General features: G+C 48.6%; 1 protein-coding gene across 2 annotated transcripts in view; it reads right to left on the reverse strand.

Annotated features, from left to right (window-relative positions):
• The window catches only part of smchd1 (structural maintenance of chromosomes flexible hinge domain containing 1), a 202,740-nt gene extending 185,169 nt beyond the window's left edge, over positions 1–17,571 (reverse strand). Inside the window, exons 1-2 of one of the 2 annotated variants that reach the window (XM_078216072.1) lie at positions 17,091–17,571; positions 16,713–17,016 (exon numbers count right to left, since the gene is read on the reverse strand). In XM_078216072.1, the coding sequence (XP_078072198.1) occupies positions 16,713–16,898 (186 nt within the window). In that variant the 5' untranslated portion in view covers positions 16,899–17,016; positions 17,091–17,571. Of the gene's footprint in view, positions 1–16,712; positions 17,017–17,090 lie in introns of those variants that run through there. The other variant, XM_078216073.1, reaches the window with a different exon arrangement.
• Positions 17,572–18,358: the final 787 nt, after the last annotated feature.

The raw sequence follows: 18,358 nt of genomic DNA on the forward strand, positions 1-18,358 counted from the left end.
ACTGAGGCTGTTGCAGCAATGCCATCATCGTGGGGGATGCTGGTGTAGAGTGCTGAGACATCCATTGTGACGAGGAGTGCTCCTGGTTCAACTGCTCCATGTGTGTTGAGTTTCTGTAGGAAGTCCGTAGTGTCGCGACAAAAGCTGGGGTATCTTTGTACAATGGGTTTCAGGATGCCCTCGACATAGCCAGAGAGGTTCTCGCACAGGGTCCCATTGCCCGATACAATGGGACGGCTGGGTGTGTTTGCCTTGTGTATCTTCGGGAGGCAGTAGAGATCTCCAACGCAGGGAGTACATGGGATGAGAGCACGGAGGGTGCTCTGAAGGTCCGGATCAAAGGTCTTGATCAGAGTGTTGAGTTGACGGGTGTGTTCTTTGGTCGGATCTGTGGGTAACTGTCTGTAGTGTTCCTCGTTCTTCAGTTGTCGGTACACTTCTTTGCAGTAATCCGTTTTGTTCAGTATGACTATGGCTCCTCCTTTGTCTGCTGGTTTGATGACAATGTTGCTAACATATCAGTATTCTGTAACTTGATTTTGTGTCTCTGTGTGCCTTGTTTGTGAGCAGATATCCACTCCAACTGACGAAGGAGCAGGGCCCCGAAAGCTAATGGCATTTGCTACCAAATAAACCTGTTGGACTTTTAACCTGTTGTTGTTAAAACTCTTACTGTGTTTACCCCAGTCCAACGCCGGCATCTCCACATCACGATTCCTGATCGCCAGAGTGCTCAGGATAAATTGTTTCTGATGCCCAAGAACTAATTTTATTATTCTCTAGTTTTGGATTGACAATGATCATCGTCATACATATATGCAGTTTGACACTATCAATACTTTCATTACTGCAGGGAACTTAGTGACACTTTTCTTCTATGATTTTACTTCCACTAGTAACTCATTGACGTGTCTCCATATTTCTATTGTTTGATGTAGCTTGAAAGCTTAGCTCGTCTTGTGTTCAGGTCTCTGCGATTAATGGATTGCTGTTGATATACAGCTTATTATTTAGGTCTTCTAAGGTTGACCTTCTAGGGAAATCTCATCATATCGGGGATGTTGTCATCTTAATTGTTAATCTCCATACACTAGTAAATGTTGTATAGCAACCATTTATGTAAATTAAACTTGTTCAAGTAATGAACTGATTATAAACTACACATAATAGCAGGTACCATCTTGATTCTGTTATAGAGCGATTCAAGATGGAGTTCGTCATGGGAATTATTGTTCTTCGTTTGGTGATCAACACATTATAATGAAAAGCAGTGTTTCGCGATGAACATACTGAAGATCATATGGGAGATGTGGTTTATTCCACAAGTTGTTAGAGCAAGAAACAGAGAATAGTGAAAGGAAGTAAATTTACACTTGAATAATTAACAAAAAAGAGAATTGTTCAATGATTTAATGACAGCCTATGGTGCAGGCATGTCTGTTAATACACTTGATCTAGCCAATTGGAATAATAAACAGCATTTTAGTACAAAAGGTGAAACAATTTTTAACTAACAAAAATATTAAAGACCAATTGAATGTTAATGGAGAGTTAGTTGGATGTCAAGCTGCTAACTATATGATTACAATTTTGGAAGGGCATGGCAAGACTATGAATCTACTGCTCCCAAAGGGTTGTGGAATTCACTACTCCAAAGTGTGGTGGATGTTGGGACAGTGAGTAAATTTGAGGAGTTAGACAGATTTTTAATTGGTAATGGGTTGAAAGGTTATGGGGAGAAGGCAGGAAAATGGGGGTGGGGAGCATATCAGCCATGATTGAATGGTGGAGTGGACTCGATGGGCTGAATGGCCTAATTCTGCTCTTAGATCTTAAGAATCAAATTATTAAAGGGAATATAACAAATGGCAGTAGACAACAGAACAGGACTCTGTGGTACTTATGGTAACTGAATGATAGAACAGCTTCAGGAAAATCTTAAACAACTAACCAGGGAAAGGTTCCATCTTGGACTTAGCAGTATACAATTAGAATATCTAGTTCGTGTAGCAAGTCAGTGGAATATACCGAGTTGTCAATTTTAACTGACTAGGGTTTGGTTTGAGAACAATTGTGGAGGAACTCTAGGAAAAGCCACAGGAATGATATTGGGGATTCCAATGGATGAAGTGGGGTTAAAGGTAGAGACTATACGAATTATTGAAAAGGACATGTGGAAAGGGAGTGATGATATCTTATGTGGTTGAGAAGAGGGGTAGATTAGTAGGTACTGATCTGAACGTCAGCAAACAGATTATATAATTATTTGTCCTCACCCAATATATTCTAATGAACAGGCTTTATGAGAGTCATAGAATCCCTACAGTGCAGGAGGAGGCCATTCAGCCCATCGAGCCTGCACCAGCAACTATCCCACCCAGGCCCTATCGCTGTAACCCCACATACTTGCCTGCTAATTCTCCTAACGTACACATCTTGGGGCACTAAGGGGCAATTTAGCATGGTCAATCCACTTAACCCACACATCATATATTCTAATGAACAGGCTTTATGAGAGTCATAGAATCCCTACAGTGCAGGAGGAGGCCATTCAGCCCATCGAGCCTGCACCAGCAACTATCCCACCCAGGCCCTATCGCTGTAACCCCACATACTTGCCTGCTAATTCTCCTAACGTACACATCTTGGGGCACTAAGGGGCAATTTAGCATGGTCAATCCACTTAACCCACACATCTTTGGACTGTAAGAGGAAACCAGAGCATCCAGAGGAAACCCACACAGACATAGAGAGAACGTGCAAACTCCACACAGTCACCCGAGGCCGGAACTGAACCTGGGTTCCTGATGCTGTGAGGCAGCAGTGCTAACCACTGTGCCACCTGTGTTTTTAAATGGGATATGAATTTAAATTGTAATAGAAGCTAAAAGTCTGGTTATGGTTATTACAAGGGTAACTTATAAGGGAGAGGAAGATTGTGTTACTACCTCACTGAAGAATTATCAATATGGTACATTGATATATATTATCAATACGACTTTTGTTTTAAACCTCAAGTCCCAGCTAGAATAGGCTATATAGAGTTAATTGATACATATATAAGAGATGAGGTTTCTTTTAATGTTGACCTTTGAGATGTTGGGTAATTATTTTGGAAAATATGACACTAATATTGAACTTTTACCTGAGAATCTGAAACAAATTAAAGTATAGTTAATATTGCCCAAACTTTTACTAAAATGGTTCAAGAACAGAAGAGATTAAAAGGGACATTAATACTCCCAAAGTGACTAATTGGTGGGATGCTTTACTGGACTGGGGTACAAATACATCCTTGGATTCATCTTGTCACATGTTGCAGTGTTAATAATATTGCGTGCTTTCATTTATTTGATGTTATTTACAATTCAGTTTGTGAAATGAAAAAGAGAGATAACGCTACAGTTGAATATGGAAGTGTTACGTAGACAAGATTTTAGTCAATTGTGAAGATGTAATAGTGGTAATATGTTAATAGTCAGTTTGACTGGAATCTTAATACTTACACGTGAGGGGGAACTTCATCATGATTTGTGATCCAATTCACTCCACGTGCAGGATCAAGAGGAGGGACCGTGGCCAGGTGTCAATAGCAACAGCGAGGGCAACAGTAACAATGAGAGTGAAGCATGCTGGGAATTTTGGTCCAATTATAAATAATTACAAACAGATCAGAAAGATTGCAGTGAGCCATGACTTGACACTTTCTGTGTTGACCAAATAAAGGTAGCAGTTTGGACAAACGCAAGCCTTATTCCATACTTAATGAGGTTGTGACCCACCTGCAGTTTGGTATAAACATTTGGGACATTTTTACGAGGAACTCCATTCCCTATAACTGAACAGCGCGATCAGTTTCCAGTAATATCATTGACTGAGTGCTAGAGAACTTTTTTGAAAATTATAGGATAAAAAGAAAAAGAGGTGCTTGAGTCTTTGTCTTTAGCGAATCACCATCACAACCTGTGCCCTGAAGACATCGTCAGAGAAGACAAAGAACCAATGGAAATTCCTACCTGAGAGCAAGTCTGGCCAGCTCACTTGAACAGGTAGTATTTAGTTTCAGTCTAACGCTTAAAGTTAAAGTTAAATGAGTTAGAGTTCAAGGGTTAAAGTTAAATGAGATAAAGTGTTGCATCTGATGTGAGTTTATGTTGAATATTGGTGCCTAAAGTTAAGAGAAACCTGTCCTTTGACTTGCCACACATACAGGGAAAATATCTCAGGAAAATGTTTAAGTTTACTGTCAGATAACACTTTCAAGCCATCAAGTATGTGCAAATAGCTTTCAATATCCTATGGGGTCACTGTTGACCAGAAACTGAACTGGACAAGTCTTATAAATACTGTGGCTATAAGAATAGGTCAAAGGCTAGGAATCCTGTGGCGAGTATCTATCTCCCTCTTGCTTCCCCAAAGCCTGTCCACCATGTGCAAGGCACAAGTCAGGAGTGTAATGGAATACTCTCCACTTGCCTGGATGAGTGCAGCTCCAACAACACTCAAGAAGCTCATCACCATCCAGGACAAAGCAGCCTGCTTGATTGTTACCCTTCCACAAACGTTCAATTCTTCCACCACTAATGAATAGTGGCAACCATGTATATCATCTACACGATGCACGGTGGAATGTCTTGTGAAAAGGAAGAGGGAAGCTTATGTAGGGATGAGGAAAGAAGGTTCAGATGGCTCGATTGAGGGTTACAAGTTAGCAAGGAATGAGCTGAAAAAGGGGCTTAGGAGAGCTAGGAGGGGACATGAGAAGTCCTTGGCGGGTCGGATCAAGGAAAACCCCAAGGCTTTTTACTCTTGTGTGAGGAAAGATGACCAGGGTGAGGTTAGGGCCAGTCAAGGACAGTAGTGGGAACTTGTGTATGGAGTCAGTAGAGATAGGCGAGGTGATGAATGAATACTTTTCTTCAGTGTTCACCAAGGAGAGGGGCCATGTTTTTGAGGAAGAGAAGGTGTTACAGGCTAATAGGCTGGAGGAAATAGATGTTCGGAGGGAGGATGTCCTGGCAGTTTTGAATAAACTGAAGGTTGATAAGTCCCCTGGGCCTGATGAAATGTATCCTAGGATTCTTTGGGAGGCAAGGGATGAGATTGCAGAGCCTTTGGCTTTGATCTTTGGGTCCTCGCTGTCCACGGGGATGGTGCCAGAGGACTGGAGAATGGCGAATGTTGTTCCTCTGTTTAAGAAAGGGAATAGAAATGACCCTGGTAATTATAGACCGGTTAGTCTTACTTTGGTGGTTGGTAAATTGATGGAAAAGGTCCTTAGAGATGGGATTTACGACCATTTAGAAAGATGCGGATTAATCCGGGATAGTCAGCACGGATTCGTGAAGGGCAAGTCGTGCCTCACAAATTTGATTGAATTTTTTGAGGAGGTAACTAAGTGTGTTGATGAAGGTAGGGCAGTTGATGTCATATACATGGATTTTAGTAAGGCGTTTGATAAGGTCCCCCATGGTCGGCTTATGATGAAAGTGAGGAGGTGTGGGATAGAGGGAAAGTTGGCTGATTGGATAGGTAACTGGCTGTCTGATCGAAGACAGAGGGTGGTGGTGGATGGAAAATTTTCGGATTGGAGGCAGGTTGCTAGCGGAATGCCACAGGGATCAGTGCTTGGTCCTCTGCTCTTTGTGATTTTTATTAATGACTTAAAGGAGGGGGCTGAAGGATGGATCAGTAAATTTGCTGATGACACCAAGATTGGTGGAGTAGTGGATGAGGTGGAGGGCTGTTGTAGGCTGCAAAGAGACATAGATAGGATGCAAAGCTGGGCTGAAAAATGGCAAATGGAGTTTAACCCTGATAAATGTGAGGTGATTCATTTTGATAGGACTAATTTAAATGTGGACTACAGGGTCAAAGGTAGGGTTCTGAAGACTGTGGAGGAACAGAGAGATCTTGGGGTTCACATCCACAGATCTCTAAAGGTGGCCACTCAAGTGGATAGATCTGTGAAGAAGGCCTATAGTGTGTTAGCTTTTATTAACAGGGGGTTGGAGTTTAAGAGCCGTGGGCTTATGCTGCAACTGTACAGGACCTTGGTGAGACCACATTTGGAATATTGTGTGCAGTTCTGGTCACCTCACTATAAGAAGGATGTGGAAGCGCTGGAAAGAGTGCAGAGGAGATTTACCAGGATGCTGCCTGGTTTGGAGGGTAGGTCTTATGAGGAAAGGTTGAGGGAGCTAGGGCTGTTCTCTCTGGAGCAGAGGAGGCTGAGGGGAGACTTAATAGAGGTTTATAAAACAATGAAGGGGATAGATAGAGTGAATGTTCAAAGACTATTTCCTCGGGTGGATGGAGCTATTACAAGGGAGCATAACTATAGGGTTCGTGGTGGGAGATACAGGAAGGATATCAGAGGTAGGTTCTTTACGCAGAGAGTGGTTGGGGTGTGGAATGGACTGCCTGCAGTGATAGTGGAGTCAGACACTTTAGGAACATTTAAGCGGTTATTGGATAGGCACATGGAGCACACCAGGATGATAGGGAGTGGGATAGCTTGATCTTGGTTTCAGATAAAGCTCGGCACAACATTGTGAGCCGAAGGGCCTGTTCTGTGCTGTACTGTTCTATGTTCTATGCACTGCAGGCACTCACCTAGGCTCTTTAAACAGCACCTTCCAACCCCACGACCAGTATTATCTAGATGGACAAGAGCATCAGATATCTGGGAACTTCAGGAGAAGGTTCCCTCCAAGTCACTCACTATCGTGACTTGGAAATATATCACCGTTCCTTAACGGTCACTGGGTCCAAGTCCAGGGATTGTCTCCCTAACAGCACTGGGGTGTACCTACACCTCAGGGACTGCAGTTCAAGACGACAACTCACCACCACCTTTTCAAGGGCAACTCAGGATGGGCAAAAAATACTGGCCTGGCCAGCGACGTCTACATTCTGTAAAATTAACTGAACAAAGCTCCACTTTCAACACTGACAGTCTATTGTTGCACCTTCTCAAGTGCATCTATATCCTTTATGTAGCATAATGAACAGAATGGTGGGTTTCCTCCGGATGCTCCGGTTTCCTCCCAAAATCTGAAAATTGCGCTGGTTATCCCCCTACTTGCCTCTGCCACTAATATACCTAACAGCAAGAGCAGTCATAGCTGTCTGAGATAGACAGATTCATTACTCTTTTGAGTGAAGAAGTTTCTCATCTCAATCCTAAACGGCAGCCCTTTACTCTGAAGAAGAGTCCACATGACTCGAAACATGAACCATTTCTCTCTCCATAATGCTGCCAGCCCTGCTGAGTTTTCCTGGTATTTTCTGTATTTATCTCAGATTTTCAGCATCCTCAGTACTTTGCTTTCTTTCCTGTATTCTAAGGCTGTGACTCAGTATTCTAGATTGCCCATCCAAAGGAAACATTTTCTCAGCATTTACCTTGTCAAGCCCCTTAATTATATCTCAATCTTCTGATTCAGCCAGCAGTCTGTGACACCTCAGACCTTCCTATATTGAAATTCATTAAACCCTCATTCTGCAAGTTTGCTACGTCTTCTATGTCGTTGCAGCCTTCTTAGGTGTTAACCATAACACCACCTAACTTGAAATTGAAGTTTCTGTTCCTCCCCAATTAGGGGATGGAAAATGTTTATAAAATGTCAGTACTTGAACAGTGGAATGCCCAAACACAGCCTAAGAGGCACTGACTCAGTACGACAAGATGCCTGTTGGATTGCAATTCAAGAATAATGAATGCTATTCCTAATTATTTGTCAAAATAAGTCTGAACAATTCAATTTATACAAAGTGTTCCATTAATATAGCAAAATCGTTTCAAGGTGGTTCATAAAAATATTAGGTAAAATATGACAGCAGACTACAAGATACTGAAACAAGTGACCTAAAACTTGATCGAAGAGGTAGGCTTTAAAGGAGGAGAGAAAGGTAAAGTAGTTTTTTGAAGGGGTAAGTTTTTTGAAGGGGTAACCAAGAAGGTAGATGAGGGGAGGGCAGTGCAGTTGATGTTGTCTACATGGACTTTAGCAAGGCCTTTGACAACGTACCGCGTGGTCGGTTATTGCATAAGGTTAAATCTCGCGGGATCCAGGATGAGGTAGCTAAATGGATACAAAATTGGCTTGATGACAAAATGTGGAGATGCCGGTGTTGGACTGGGGTAAGCACAGTAAGAAGTCTCACAACACCAGGTTAAAGTCCAACAGGTTTATTTGGTAGCAAACACCATAAGCTTTCGGAGCTTGCTGCTCCTTCGTCAGATGGAGTGGTCTCTCCATCAGATGGAGAGATGGTGAGACCACTCCATCTGACGAAGGAGCAGCAAGCTCCGAAAGCTTATGGTGTTTGCTACCAAATAAACCTGTTGGACTTTAACCTGGTGTTAACATAGAACATAGAACATTACAGCGCAGAACAGGCCCTTCGGCCCACGATGTTGCACCGACCAGTTAAAAAAAAACTGTGACCCTCCAACCTAAACCAATTTCTTTTCGTCCATGAACCTATCTACGGATCTCTTAAACGCCCCCAAACTAGGCGCATTTACTACTGATGCTGGCAGGGCATTCCAATCCCTCACCACCCTCTGGGTAAAGAACCTACCCCTGACATCGGTTCTATAACTACCCCCCCTCAATTTAAAGCCATGCCCCCTCGTGCTGGATTTCTCCATCAGAGGAAAAAGGCTATCACTATCCACCCTATCTAAACCTCTAATCATCTTATATGTTTCAATAAGATCCCCTCTTAGCCGCCGCCTTTCCAGCGAAAACAATCCCAAATCCCTCAGCCTCTCCTCATAGGATCTCCCCTCCATACCAGGCAACATCCTGGTAAACCTCCTCTGCACCCTCTCCAAAGCCTCCACATCCTTCCTGTAATGTGGGGACCAGAACTGCACACAGTACTCCAAGTGCGGCCGCACCAGAGTTGTGTACAGTTGCAACATAACGCTACGACTCCTAAATTCAATCCCCCTACCAATAAACGCCAAGACACCATATGCCTTCTTAACAACCTTATCTACTTGATTCCCAACTTTCAGGGATCTATGCACACATACACCTAGATCCCTCTGCTCCTCCACACTATTCAAAGTCCTCCCGTTAGCCCAATACTCAACACAACTGTTATTCCTACCAAAGTGAATTACCTCACACTTCTCCGCATTAAACTCCATCCGCCACCTCTCAGCCCAACTTTGCAACCTGTCTAAGTCTTCCTGCAGACTACGACACCCTTCCTCACTGTCTACCACACCACCGACTTTGGTGTCATCAGCAAATTTGCTAATCCACCCAACTATACCCTCATCCAGATCATTAATAAATATTACAAACAGCAGTGGCCCCAAAACAGATCCCTGAGGTACACCACTTGTAACCGCACTCCATGATGAATATTTACTATCAACCACCACCCTCTGTTTCCTATCCGCTAGCCAATTCCTGATCCAATTTCCTAGATCACCCCCAATCCCATACATCTGCATTTTCTGCAGAAGCCTACCATGGTGAACCTTATCAAACGCCTTACTAAAATCCATATATACCACGTCCACTGCCTTGCCCCCATCCACCTCCTTGGTCACTTTCTCAAAAAACTCAATAAGGTTAGTAAGGCACGATCTACCTGCCACAAAACCATGCTGACTATCACCTATCAATTTTGTTGATGACAAAAGCCAGAGGATGGTTGCAGAGAGTTGTTTTTCAAACTGGAGACTTGCGACCAGCAGTGTGCCTCAGGGATTGGTGCTGGGTCCACTGTTATTTGTCATTTATATTGATGATTTGGATGAGAATATAGGAGGCGTGGTTAGTAAGTTTGCAGATGACACCAAGATTGGTGGCATAGTGGACAGTGAAGAAGGTTATCTCAGATTGCAAAGGTATCTTGATCAATTGGGCCAGTGGGCTGACGAATGGCAGATGGCGTTTAATTTAGATAAATGCGAGGTGATGCATTTTGGTAGACTGAACCAGGGCAGGACTTACTCAGTTAATGGTAGGGTGTTGGGGAGAGTTACAGAACAAAGAGATCTAGGGCTCCAGGTCCATAGCTCCTTGAAAGTGGAGTCACAGATGGATAGAGTGGTGAAGAAGGCATTCAGCATGCTTGGTTTCATTGGTCAGAACATTGAATACAGGAGTTGGGACATCTTGTTGAAGTTGTACAAGACATTGGTAAGGCCACACTTGGAATACTGTGTGCAATTCTGGTCACCCTATTATAGAAAGGACATTATTAAACTAGAAAGAGTGCAGAAGAGATTTATTAGGATGCAACCGGGACTTGATGGTTTGAGTTAGGAGGAGAAGCTGGATAGACTGGGACTTTTTTCTCTGGAGCGTAGGAGGCTGAAGGGTGATCTTATAGAGGTCTATAAAATAATGAGGGGCACAGATCAGCGAGATAATCAATATCTTTTCCCAAAGGTAGGGGAGTCTAAAACGAGAGGGCATAGGTTTAAGGTGAGAGGGGAGAGATACAAAAGGGTCCAGAGGGGCAATTTTTTCATGCAGAGGGTGGTAAGTGTCTGGAACAAGCTGCCAGAGGTAGTAGTAGAGGCAGGTGCAATTTTGTCTTTTAAAAAGCGTTTAGACAGTTAAAAGGGTAAGACGTGTAAAGAGGGATATGGGCCAAATGCGGGCAATTGGGACTAGCTTAACAGTTAAAAAAAGAGACGGCATGGACAAGTTGGGCCGAAGGGCCTGTTTCCATGCTGTAAACCTCTATGACTCTATGAAGAACTTCTCTGGAGATCCCCAGCATCACAGATGCCAGTCTTCAGCCAATTTAATTCACTCCACATGATATCAAGAAATGGCTGAATGCTGCAAAGGCTTCAGACCCTGACAATATTCTGCCAATAGTACTGAATATGTCTGCTCTAGAACTTGCTGTGCCCCTCGCCAAGCTGTTCAAGTATAGCTACAACACTGGCATCTACCCAATAATGTGGAAAACTGGCCAGGTATGTCCTGCACACAAAAATCAGGACAAATCTAACTCAACCAAATGCTACCCTATCAATTGATGTGATAAAGGGGTAATCAACAATGTTATCAAGCAGCAATTGCTTAGCAACCTGCTAACTGAAATTTATGCTTGGCTTTCGTCAGGATTGGTCAGTTTCTGTCCTCATTTCAGCCTTGGTTCAAACAGAGACAAAAGAGCTGAACTTAGTGTAGGGGCTCCTTCGGGGAGTGCTGTAGTCTTGGCCAGCTTCAGCTGCCTTATTTTCATCACAAGGTCAGATGATGATTCTTTGCTGATGGTAGTAAAATGTTCAGCACCATTCACAAAGCCTCAGATATTGAAGCAGCCCGTGTTCAAATACAGCAAGACCTGGACAATATTCAGACTTGGGCTGCCAATTAATATTCTTCCCACACAAGCACCAGGCAATGACCAGTCCCAACAAGTGAAAATCTATCATATTAAATGGCATTACCATCGCAGAATCCCCCAATAACAACATCCTGGGGGGTCACCACCATTGACCTGAATCTGAACTGGATCAGCCTTGTATATAAACTGTAGCTACAAGAGCAGGGCAGAGGCTAGGGGTCCTGTGGTAAGTCGCCCTCTGACTCCCAAAGCCATCTACAAGGCATAAGTCACAAGTGTGATGGAATACTCCCCCCTTGCCTGGAGGAGTCCTTTTACAACAACATTCAAGAAGCTCAACACTAACCAGGACAAAGCAATCCATTGGCTGGCAGCATATCCAAACATTCATTCCCTCCACCACCAATGCATAGTACACACGGCTGCTTCTATCTACAAGACGCATTGTAGGAACTCACGAAGGCTCTTTAGACAGCATTTTTCAAACCCATGATCACTACTATCTAGAAGGGCAGGGGCAGCATATACTTAAGACCACCTGGAAGTTCCCCTCAAAGCCACTCACCACCCTGGCTTGGAAATATATAATCGTTCTTTCATTGTAGCTGGGTCAAAATCCTGGAACTCATATCCTAACAGTACTGTGGGTGCATCCACACCACATGGACTGCAGCAGTTTAAGGCAGCAGCTCAGCACTACCCTTTCAAGAGCAGTTAGGGATGAACAACAAATGCTGGTCTAGCTAATAACACCCAATCACCTTTAGCTGTTGTCCTCCAACACAAAAGCTTGGACTGATAAATGGCAAGTAACTTTCCAACAACAGTAGCAGCAGCGTGTATCTACAAAGTGCACAACAACTTACCACTCCTTCACAAGCACCTTTCAAGTCTGCAACCTCCACTACCTGGAAGGATTAGGGCAGATGCATGGAAACACCACCCCTTGCAAGTTTCTTTCCAAGGCACACATCACCTTGACTTGAAATAATATCGCTATTCATTCAGTCACTGGGTTAAAATTCTGGGATTCCTAATAGCACTGTGGGTGTACACCACATGTACTGCAGTGGTTCAAGGCAACAGATCACAACCACCTTCTCATGGGAAATTAGGGATGGGCAATAAATGCTGGTTTAGCCAATGAAATGCATCTCAAGAATGAAGAAAGAAAGCAAAAGTCAGTGCTGTTCATGCTCGCCACCTGAATTTGAAAATTTAGGTTACTTTCTTATTTCTATCCTTTTCTCGTTGTCCATCTTTGACTTTTCCCTCTCCTGACTTTTGTCTTCATTTCCAAGGATAGGTTATCAACCAAATATCATTACAAGTCCACAGATTCCAACAGCTATCATGACAACTCTTCCTCACATCCCTTCTATGCTAGGACTCTATTCCATTTTCCCAGTTTTTCCTTTTTTGTTGCATTTGTTTGAACAATGTAAACTCCCATCCTAGGGCTTACAATACATCTCTCTCTTTCCTTAACCATGAATTTCCCCAACCACAGTTGACAGGGCCCACTCTGCTCTCACCCATTTCTCTCGCTCACAAAGCCACAATAGAGTTGTTTTTGTCCTCAGCTTCCACCCCACTAGCCTCCATATTCAATGGATCACCCTTCATTTCTACCATCTTCAGCATGATGCCACCAGCAAATATATTTCCCCCCCTTCTCTCTTTAAATTCCAAAGGCTATATACCTTCTGTGTTAGAGAAAATGTTGAAAAATCTCAGAAGGTCAGGCAGCATCTGAAAGGAGAGAAAAGAGCTGATGTTTCAAGTCCAGATGACCCTTTGTCAAAGCGAAAAGGCATAGAAAGTGGGAGATATTTATACTGCAGGGGGAGGGAATGAAAGATGAGTCACAGCCATAGAAACCAGGGGAAAGGACAGCTAATAGCTATCCATAGAGAGAATAAAGGGTGCAAATGGCCAAACGGCAGAGAAGCTGTAAGCTGTGACAGAGGGAGATGTTAGGGGAGGGGGGAATGGGAGAGGGGTAGAATGTAGAAAAGAGAGGGGGGGGGGAAGAAAAGGTTAGGGAAGGAGGATGAAGTAGGGGGGGGGGGGGGGGAAAGAGTGGCGGGGAGGGAAAGAAAAATGAAGACCATAAAGAAATAAAAGGTAAAGAACAGTAAAAAAACTAAATAAAGTAGAATGAAAACAAAGGGATCGAGGTGGGGTAGAGCAAATCATCTGAAGTTGCTGAATTCAATGTTGAGACTAGAAGGCTGTAAAGTGCCAAGCAGGACAATGAGATGCTGCTCCTCCAGTTTGCGTTGAGCTTCACTGGAATATTGCAACAAGCCAAGGACAGACGTGGGCATGGGAGCAGGATCATGTTAAAATGGCAAGCAACCGGAAGGTCAGAGTCCTGATTACGCACAGACCAAAGGTCAGCAAAGCGATCACCCAGTCTACGCTTGGTCTCTCCGATATAGAGACGACCACATTGGGGGCAGCGAATACAATACATCAAATTGAAAGAGGTGCAAGTGAAACACTGTTTAACCCGCAATGAATGTTTTGGATCTTGGATGGTCAGCATGGAAGTAGTAAAGGGGCAGGTGTTACACCTTCTGCGATTGCATGGGAAGGTGCCATGAGTGACGGGAGAGGTGAAGGAGTGAATTAGGTTATCCCGGAGGGAACGGTCTCAGTGGAATGCTGCCAGAGGGAGTGATGGGAAGATGCGTTTGGTGGTGGCATCACGCTGGAGTTGGCGAAAATGGCAGAGGATTATGCTTTGCCTGCAGAGGCTGGTGGGGTGAAATGTGAGAATAAGGGAGACTCTATCCTTGCTCTGGGAGGGAGGGGTGGTGGACTGCATGCTGTTGAGGGCCTTGTCGACAACTGTAGATGGGAAGCCACGGTTGAGAAAAAAGGAGCACATATTAGAAGCACCACTTTGTTATCTACAAATTTTGAAACTGTGCCCTGATACTTCGGATCTGTCTTCATGGTAGAAAGCATGCAAAAATCCAAAAATGGTGGCAAACCAAGAGTTCAATCTTTCTCGATCATCCCACCAAATGGAAAATGGTTTTACCTATTTACTGTCCTAATCACATATGATTTAGAATATCATAGAAACATAATTCTCTGCCCTCTCCCCGGGGGTGGGGTGGGGGTCTCTGCCCTCTCCCCGGGGGTGGGGTGGGGGTCTCTGCCCTCTCCCCGGGGGTGGGGTGGGGGTCTCTGCCCTCTCCCCGGGGGTGGGGTGGGGGTCTCTGCCCCCTCCCCGGGGGTGGGGGTCTCTGCCCCCTCCCCGGGGGTGGGGGTCTCTGCCCCCTCCCCGGGGGTGGGGTGGGGGTCTCTGCCCCCTCCCCGGGGGTGGGGTGGGGGTCTCTGCCCCCTCCCCGGGGGTGGGGTGGGGGTCTCTGCCCCCTCCCCGGGGGTGGGGTGGGGGTCTCTGCCCCCTCCCCGGGGGTGGGTCGGGGGTCTCTGCCCCCTCCCCGGGGGTGGGTCGGGGGTCTCTGCCCTCTCCCCGGGGGTGGGTCGGGGGTCTCTGCCCTCTCCCCGGGGGTGGGTCGGGGGTCTCTGCCCTCTCCCCGGGGGTGGGTCGGGGGTCTCTGCCCTCTCCCCGGGGGTGGGTCGGGGGTCTCTGCCCTCTCCCCGGGGGTGGGTCGGGGGTCTCTGCCCTCTCCCCGGGGGTGGGTCGGGGGTCTCTGCCCTCTCCCCGGGGGTGGGTCGGGGGTCTCTGCCCTCTCCCCGGGGGTGGGTCGGGGGTCTCTGCCCTCTCCCCGGGGGTGGGTCGGGGGTCTCTGCCCTCTCCCCGGGGGTGGGTCGGGGGTCTCTGCCCTCTCCCCGGGGGTGGGTCGGGGGTCTCTGCCCTCTCCCCGGGGGTGGGTCGGGGGTCTCTGCCCTCTCCCCGGGGGTGGGTCGGGGGTCTCTGCCCTCTCCCCGGGGGTGGGTCGGGGGTCTCTGCCCTCTCCCCGGGGGTGGGTCGGGGGTCTCTGCCCTCTCCCCGGGGGTGGGTCGGGGGTCTCTGCCCTCTCCCCGGGGGTGGGTCGGGGGTCTCTGCCCTCTCCCCGGGGGTGGGTCGGGGGTCTCTGCCCTCTCCCCGGGGGTGGGTCGGGGGTCTCTGCCCTCTCCCCGGGGGTGGGTCGGGGGTCTCTGCCCTCTCCCCGGGGGTGGGTCGGGGGTCTCTGCCCTCTCCCCGGGGGTGGGTCGGGGGTCTCTGCCCTCTCCCCGGGGGTGGGTCGGGGGTCTCTGCCCTCTCCCCGGGGGTGGGTCGGGGGTCTCTGCCCTCTCCCCGGGGGTGGGTCGGGGGTCTCTGCCCTCTCCCCGGGGGTGGGTCGGGGGTCTCTGCCCTCTCCCCGGGGGTGGGTCGGGGGTCTCTGCCCTCTCCCCGGGGGTGGGTCGGGGGTCTCTGCCCTCTCCCCGGGGGTGGGTCGGGGGTCTCTGCCCTCTCCCCGGGGGTGGGTCGGGGGTCTCTGCCCTCTCCCCGGGGGTGGGTCGGGGGTCTCTGCCCTCTCCCCGGGGGTGGGTCGGGGATCTCTGCCCTCTCCCCGGGGGTGGGTCGGGGGTCTCTGCCCATTCCCGGGGGTGGGTCGGGGGTCTCTGCCCTCTCCCCGGGGGTGGGTGGGGGTCTCTGCCCTCTCCCCGGGGGTCGGGGATCTCTGCCCTCTCCCCGGGGGTCGGGGGTCTCTGCCCTCTCCCCGGGGGTCGGGGGTCTCTGCCCTCTCCCCGGGGGTCGGGGGTCTCTGCCCTCTCCCCGGGGGGGGAGGGGTCTCTCTCTACCCTCTCCCCCGGGGGGTCGGGGGTCTCTACCCTCTCCCCCCCGGGGTGGGGGGGGTCTCTACCCTCTTCCCCCCCGGGGGGGCGGGGGTCTCTACCCTCTCCCCCGGGGGGGGGTCTCTACCCTCTCCCCCCGGGGGGGGCGTCTCTACCCTCTCCCCCCGGGGGGCGGGGGGTTTCTACCCTCTCCCCCCGGGGGGGTCTCTACCCTCTCCCCCCGGGGGGGGGTCTCTACCCTCTCCCCCCGGGGGGGGGTCGGGGGTCTCTACCCTCTCCCCGGGGGGGGGGGGTCTCTACCCTCTCCCCGGGGGGGGGGGGGTCTCTACCCTCTCCCCGGGGGGGGGGGGTCTCTACCCTCTCCCCGGGGGGGGGGGGGGTCTCTACCCTCTCCCCGGGGGGGAGGGTCTCTACCCTCTCCCCGGGGGGGAGGGTCTCTACCCTCTCCCCGGGGGGGGGGGGTGGGTCTCTACCCTCTCCCGGGGTGGGAGAAAGAGGGTGTCTACTCTCTGCCGGGTTGGGGGGAGGTCTCTGCTCCCTTTCCGGATCCTTTGCATTTGCCTCTCTCCCTCTCTGAGGCCGCGGGTCCCTCTCTATCCTCCCGCTCTCCATCTCTCCTCCTGGCTGCTCACCCGACACACGGTGCTCTTGAACTCGGCGTACGTGCTCCAGCTGCTGAGGTCGAGACATTTCTCCAGCGAGTCTCCCAGGCGACGATCGAAGATGAAAACCACCTTCTTGCTGCTGTCTGTGTTGGCAGTGCCGCTTGCTGTGGAGTCTGGGATCACAGCCCCGCTCCGCGGCTGCTCCACCGCCATCTTGCTGCCCGCCGCGCGGATTAACTGGGGCCGGAAGTGACGATCAGGGACTTCCGGCTCAGCCTAAGAGCTGCGAGAGTCCGGCCTGCGGTTCCCTCGAGAACCCGCATTAATGTTGCTGCAGCCTGGACCCCAGTCTGAAACTTCACTGCGGCTCCCCCAGGGACAACATCAATGTCACTGCATTGTTACTGCAGCCTGGACCCCAGTCTGAAACTTCACTGCGGCTCCCCCAGGGACAACATCAATGTCACTGCATTGTTACTGCAGCCTGGACCCCAGTCTGAAACTTCACTGCGGCTCCCCCAGGGACAACATCAATGTCACTGCATTGTTACTGCAGCCTGGACCCCAGTCTGAAACTTACTGCACTGTTACTGGCGATCTGGACATCCCAGTCTGATCCTTCACCACTGCAGCTCCCCCGGGGACAGCATCAATGTTACTGCACTGTTACTGCAGCCTGGACCCCAGTGTGAATCTTCACCACTGCAGCTCCCCCAGTAACCACATCAATGTTACTGCACTGTTACTGCAGCCTGGACCCCAGTGTGAATCTTCACCACTGCAGCTCCCCCAGTAACCACATCAATGTTACTGCACTGTTACTGCAGACTGGATCCTAGTCTGATCCTTCACTAATGCAGCTCCCCCAGTAACCACATTAATGTTACTGCACTGGTACTGCAGACTGGATCCCAGTCTGATCCTTCACCACTGCAGCTCCCCCGGGGACAACATCAGTGTTACTGCACTGTTACTGCAGACTGGATCCCAGTGTGAATCTTCACCACTGCAACTCCCCCGGGAACCACATCAATGTTACTGCACTGTTACTGTAGACTGGATCCCAGTCTGATCCTTCGCCACTGCAGCTCCCACAGGAACCGCATTAATGTTACTGCACTGTTACTGCAGACTGGATCCTAGTCTGATCTTTCACTACTGCAGCTCCCCCAGGAACCACATTAATGTTACTGCACTGGTTCCGCAGACTGGATCCCAGTCTGATCCTTCATCACTGCAGCTCCCCCAGGGACAAGATCAAAGTTACTACACTGTTACTGCAGACTGGATCCCAGTCTGATCCTTCACACTGAAGCTCCTCCGAGAACCACATCAATGTTACTGCACTGTCACTGCAGACTGGATCCCAGTCTGATCCTTCACCACTGCAGCTCCCCCGGGACAATCTTAATGTTACTGCACTGTTACTGCAGACTGGATCCCAGTCTGATCCTTCACTACTGCAGCTCCCCCGTGGACGACATCAATGTTACTGCACTGTTACTGCAGACTGGATCCCAGTCTGATCCTTCACCACTGCAGCTCCCCCGGGACAATATTAATGTTACTGCACTGTTACTGCAGACTGGATCCCAGTCTGATCCTTCACCACTGCAGCTCCCCCAAGGACAACATTAATGTTACTGCATTGATACTGCAGACTATCTTAGCCA

Source organism: Mustelus asterias, chromosome 7, assembly GCF_964213995.1.
Source record: "Mustelus asterias chromosome 7, sMusAst1.hap1.1, whole genome shotgun sequence".
NCBI lineage: Eukaryota > Metazoa > Chordata > Chondrichthyes > Carcharhiniformes > Triakidae > Mustelus > Mustelus asterias.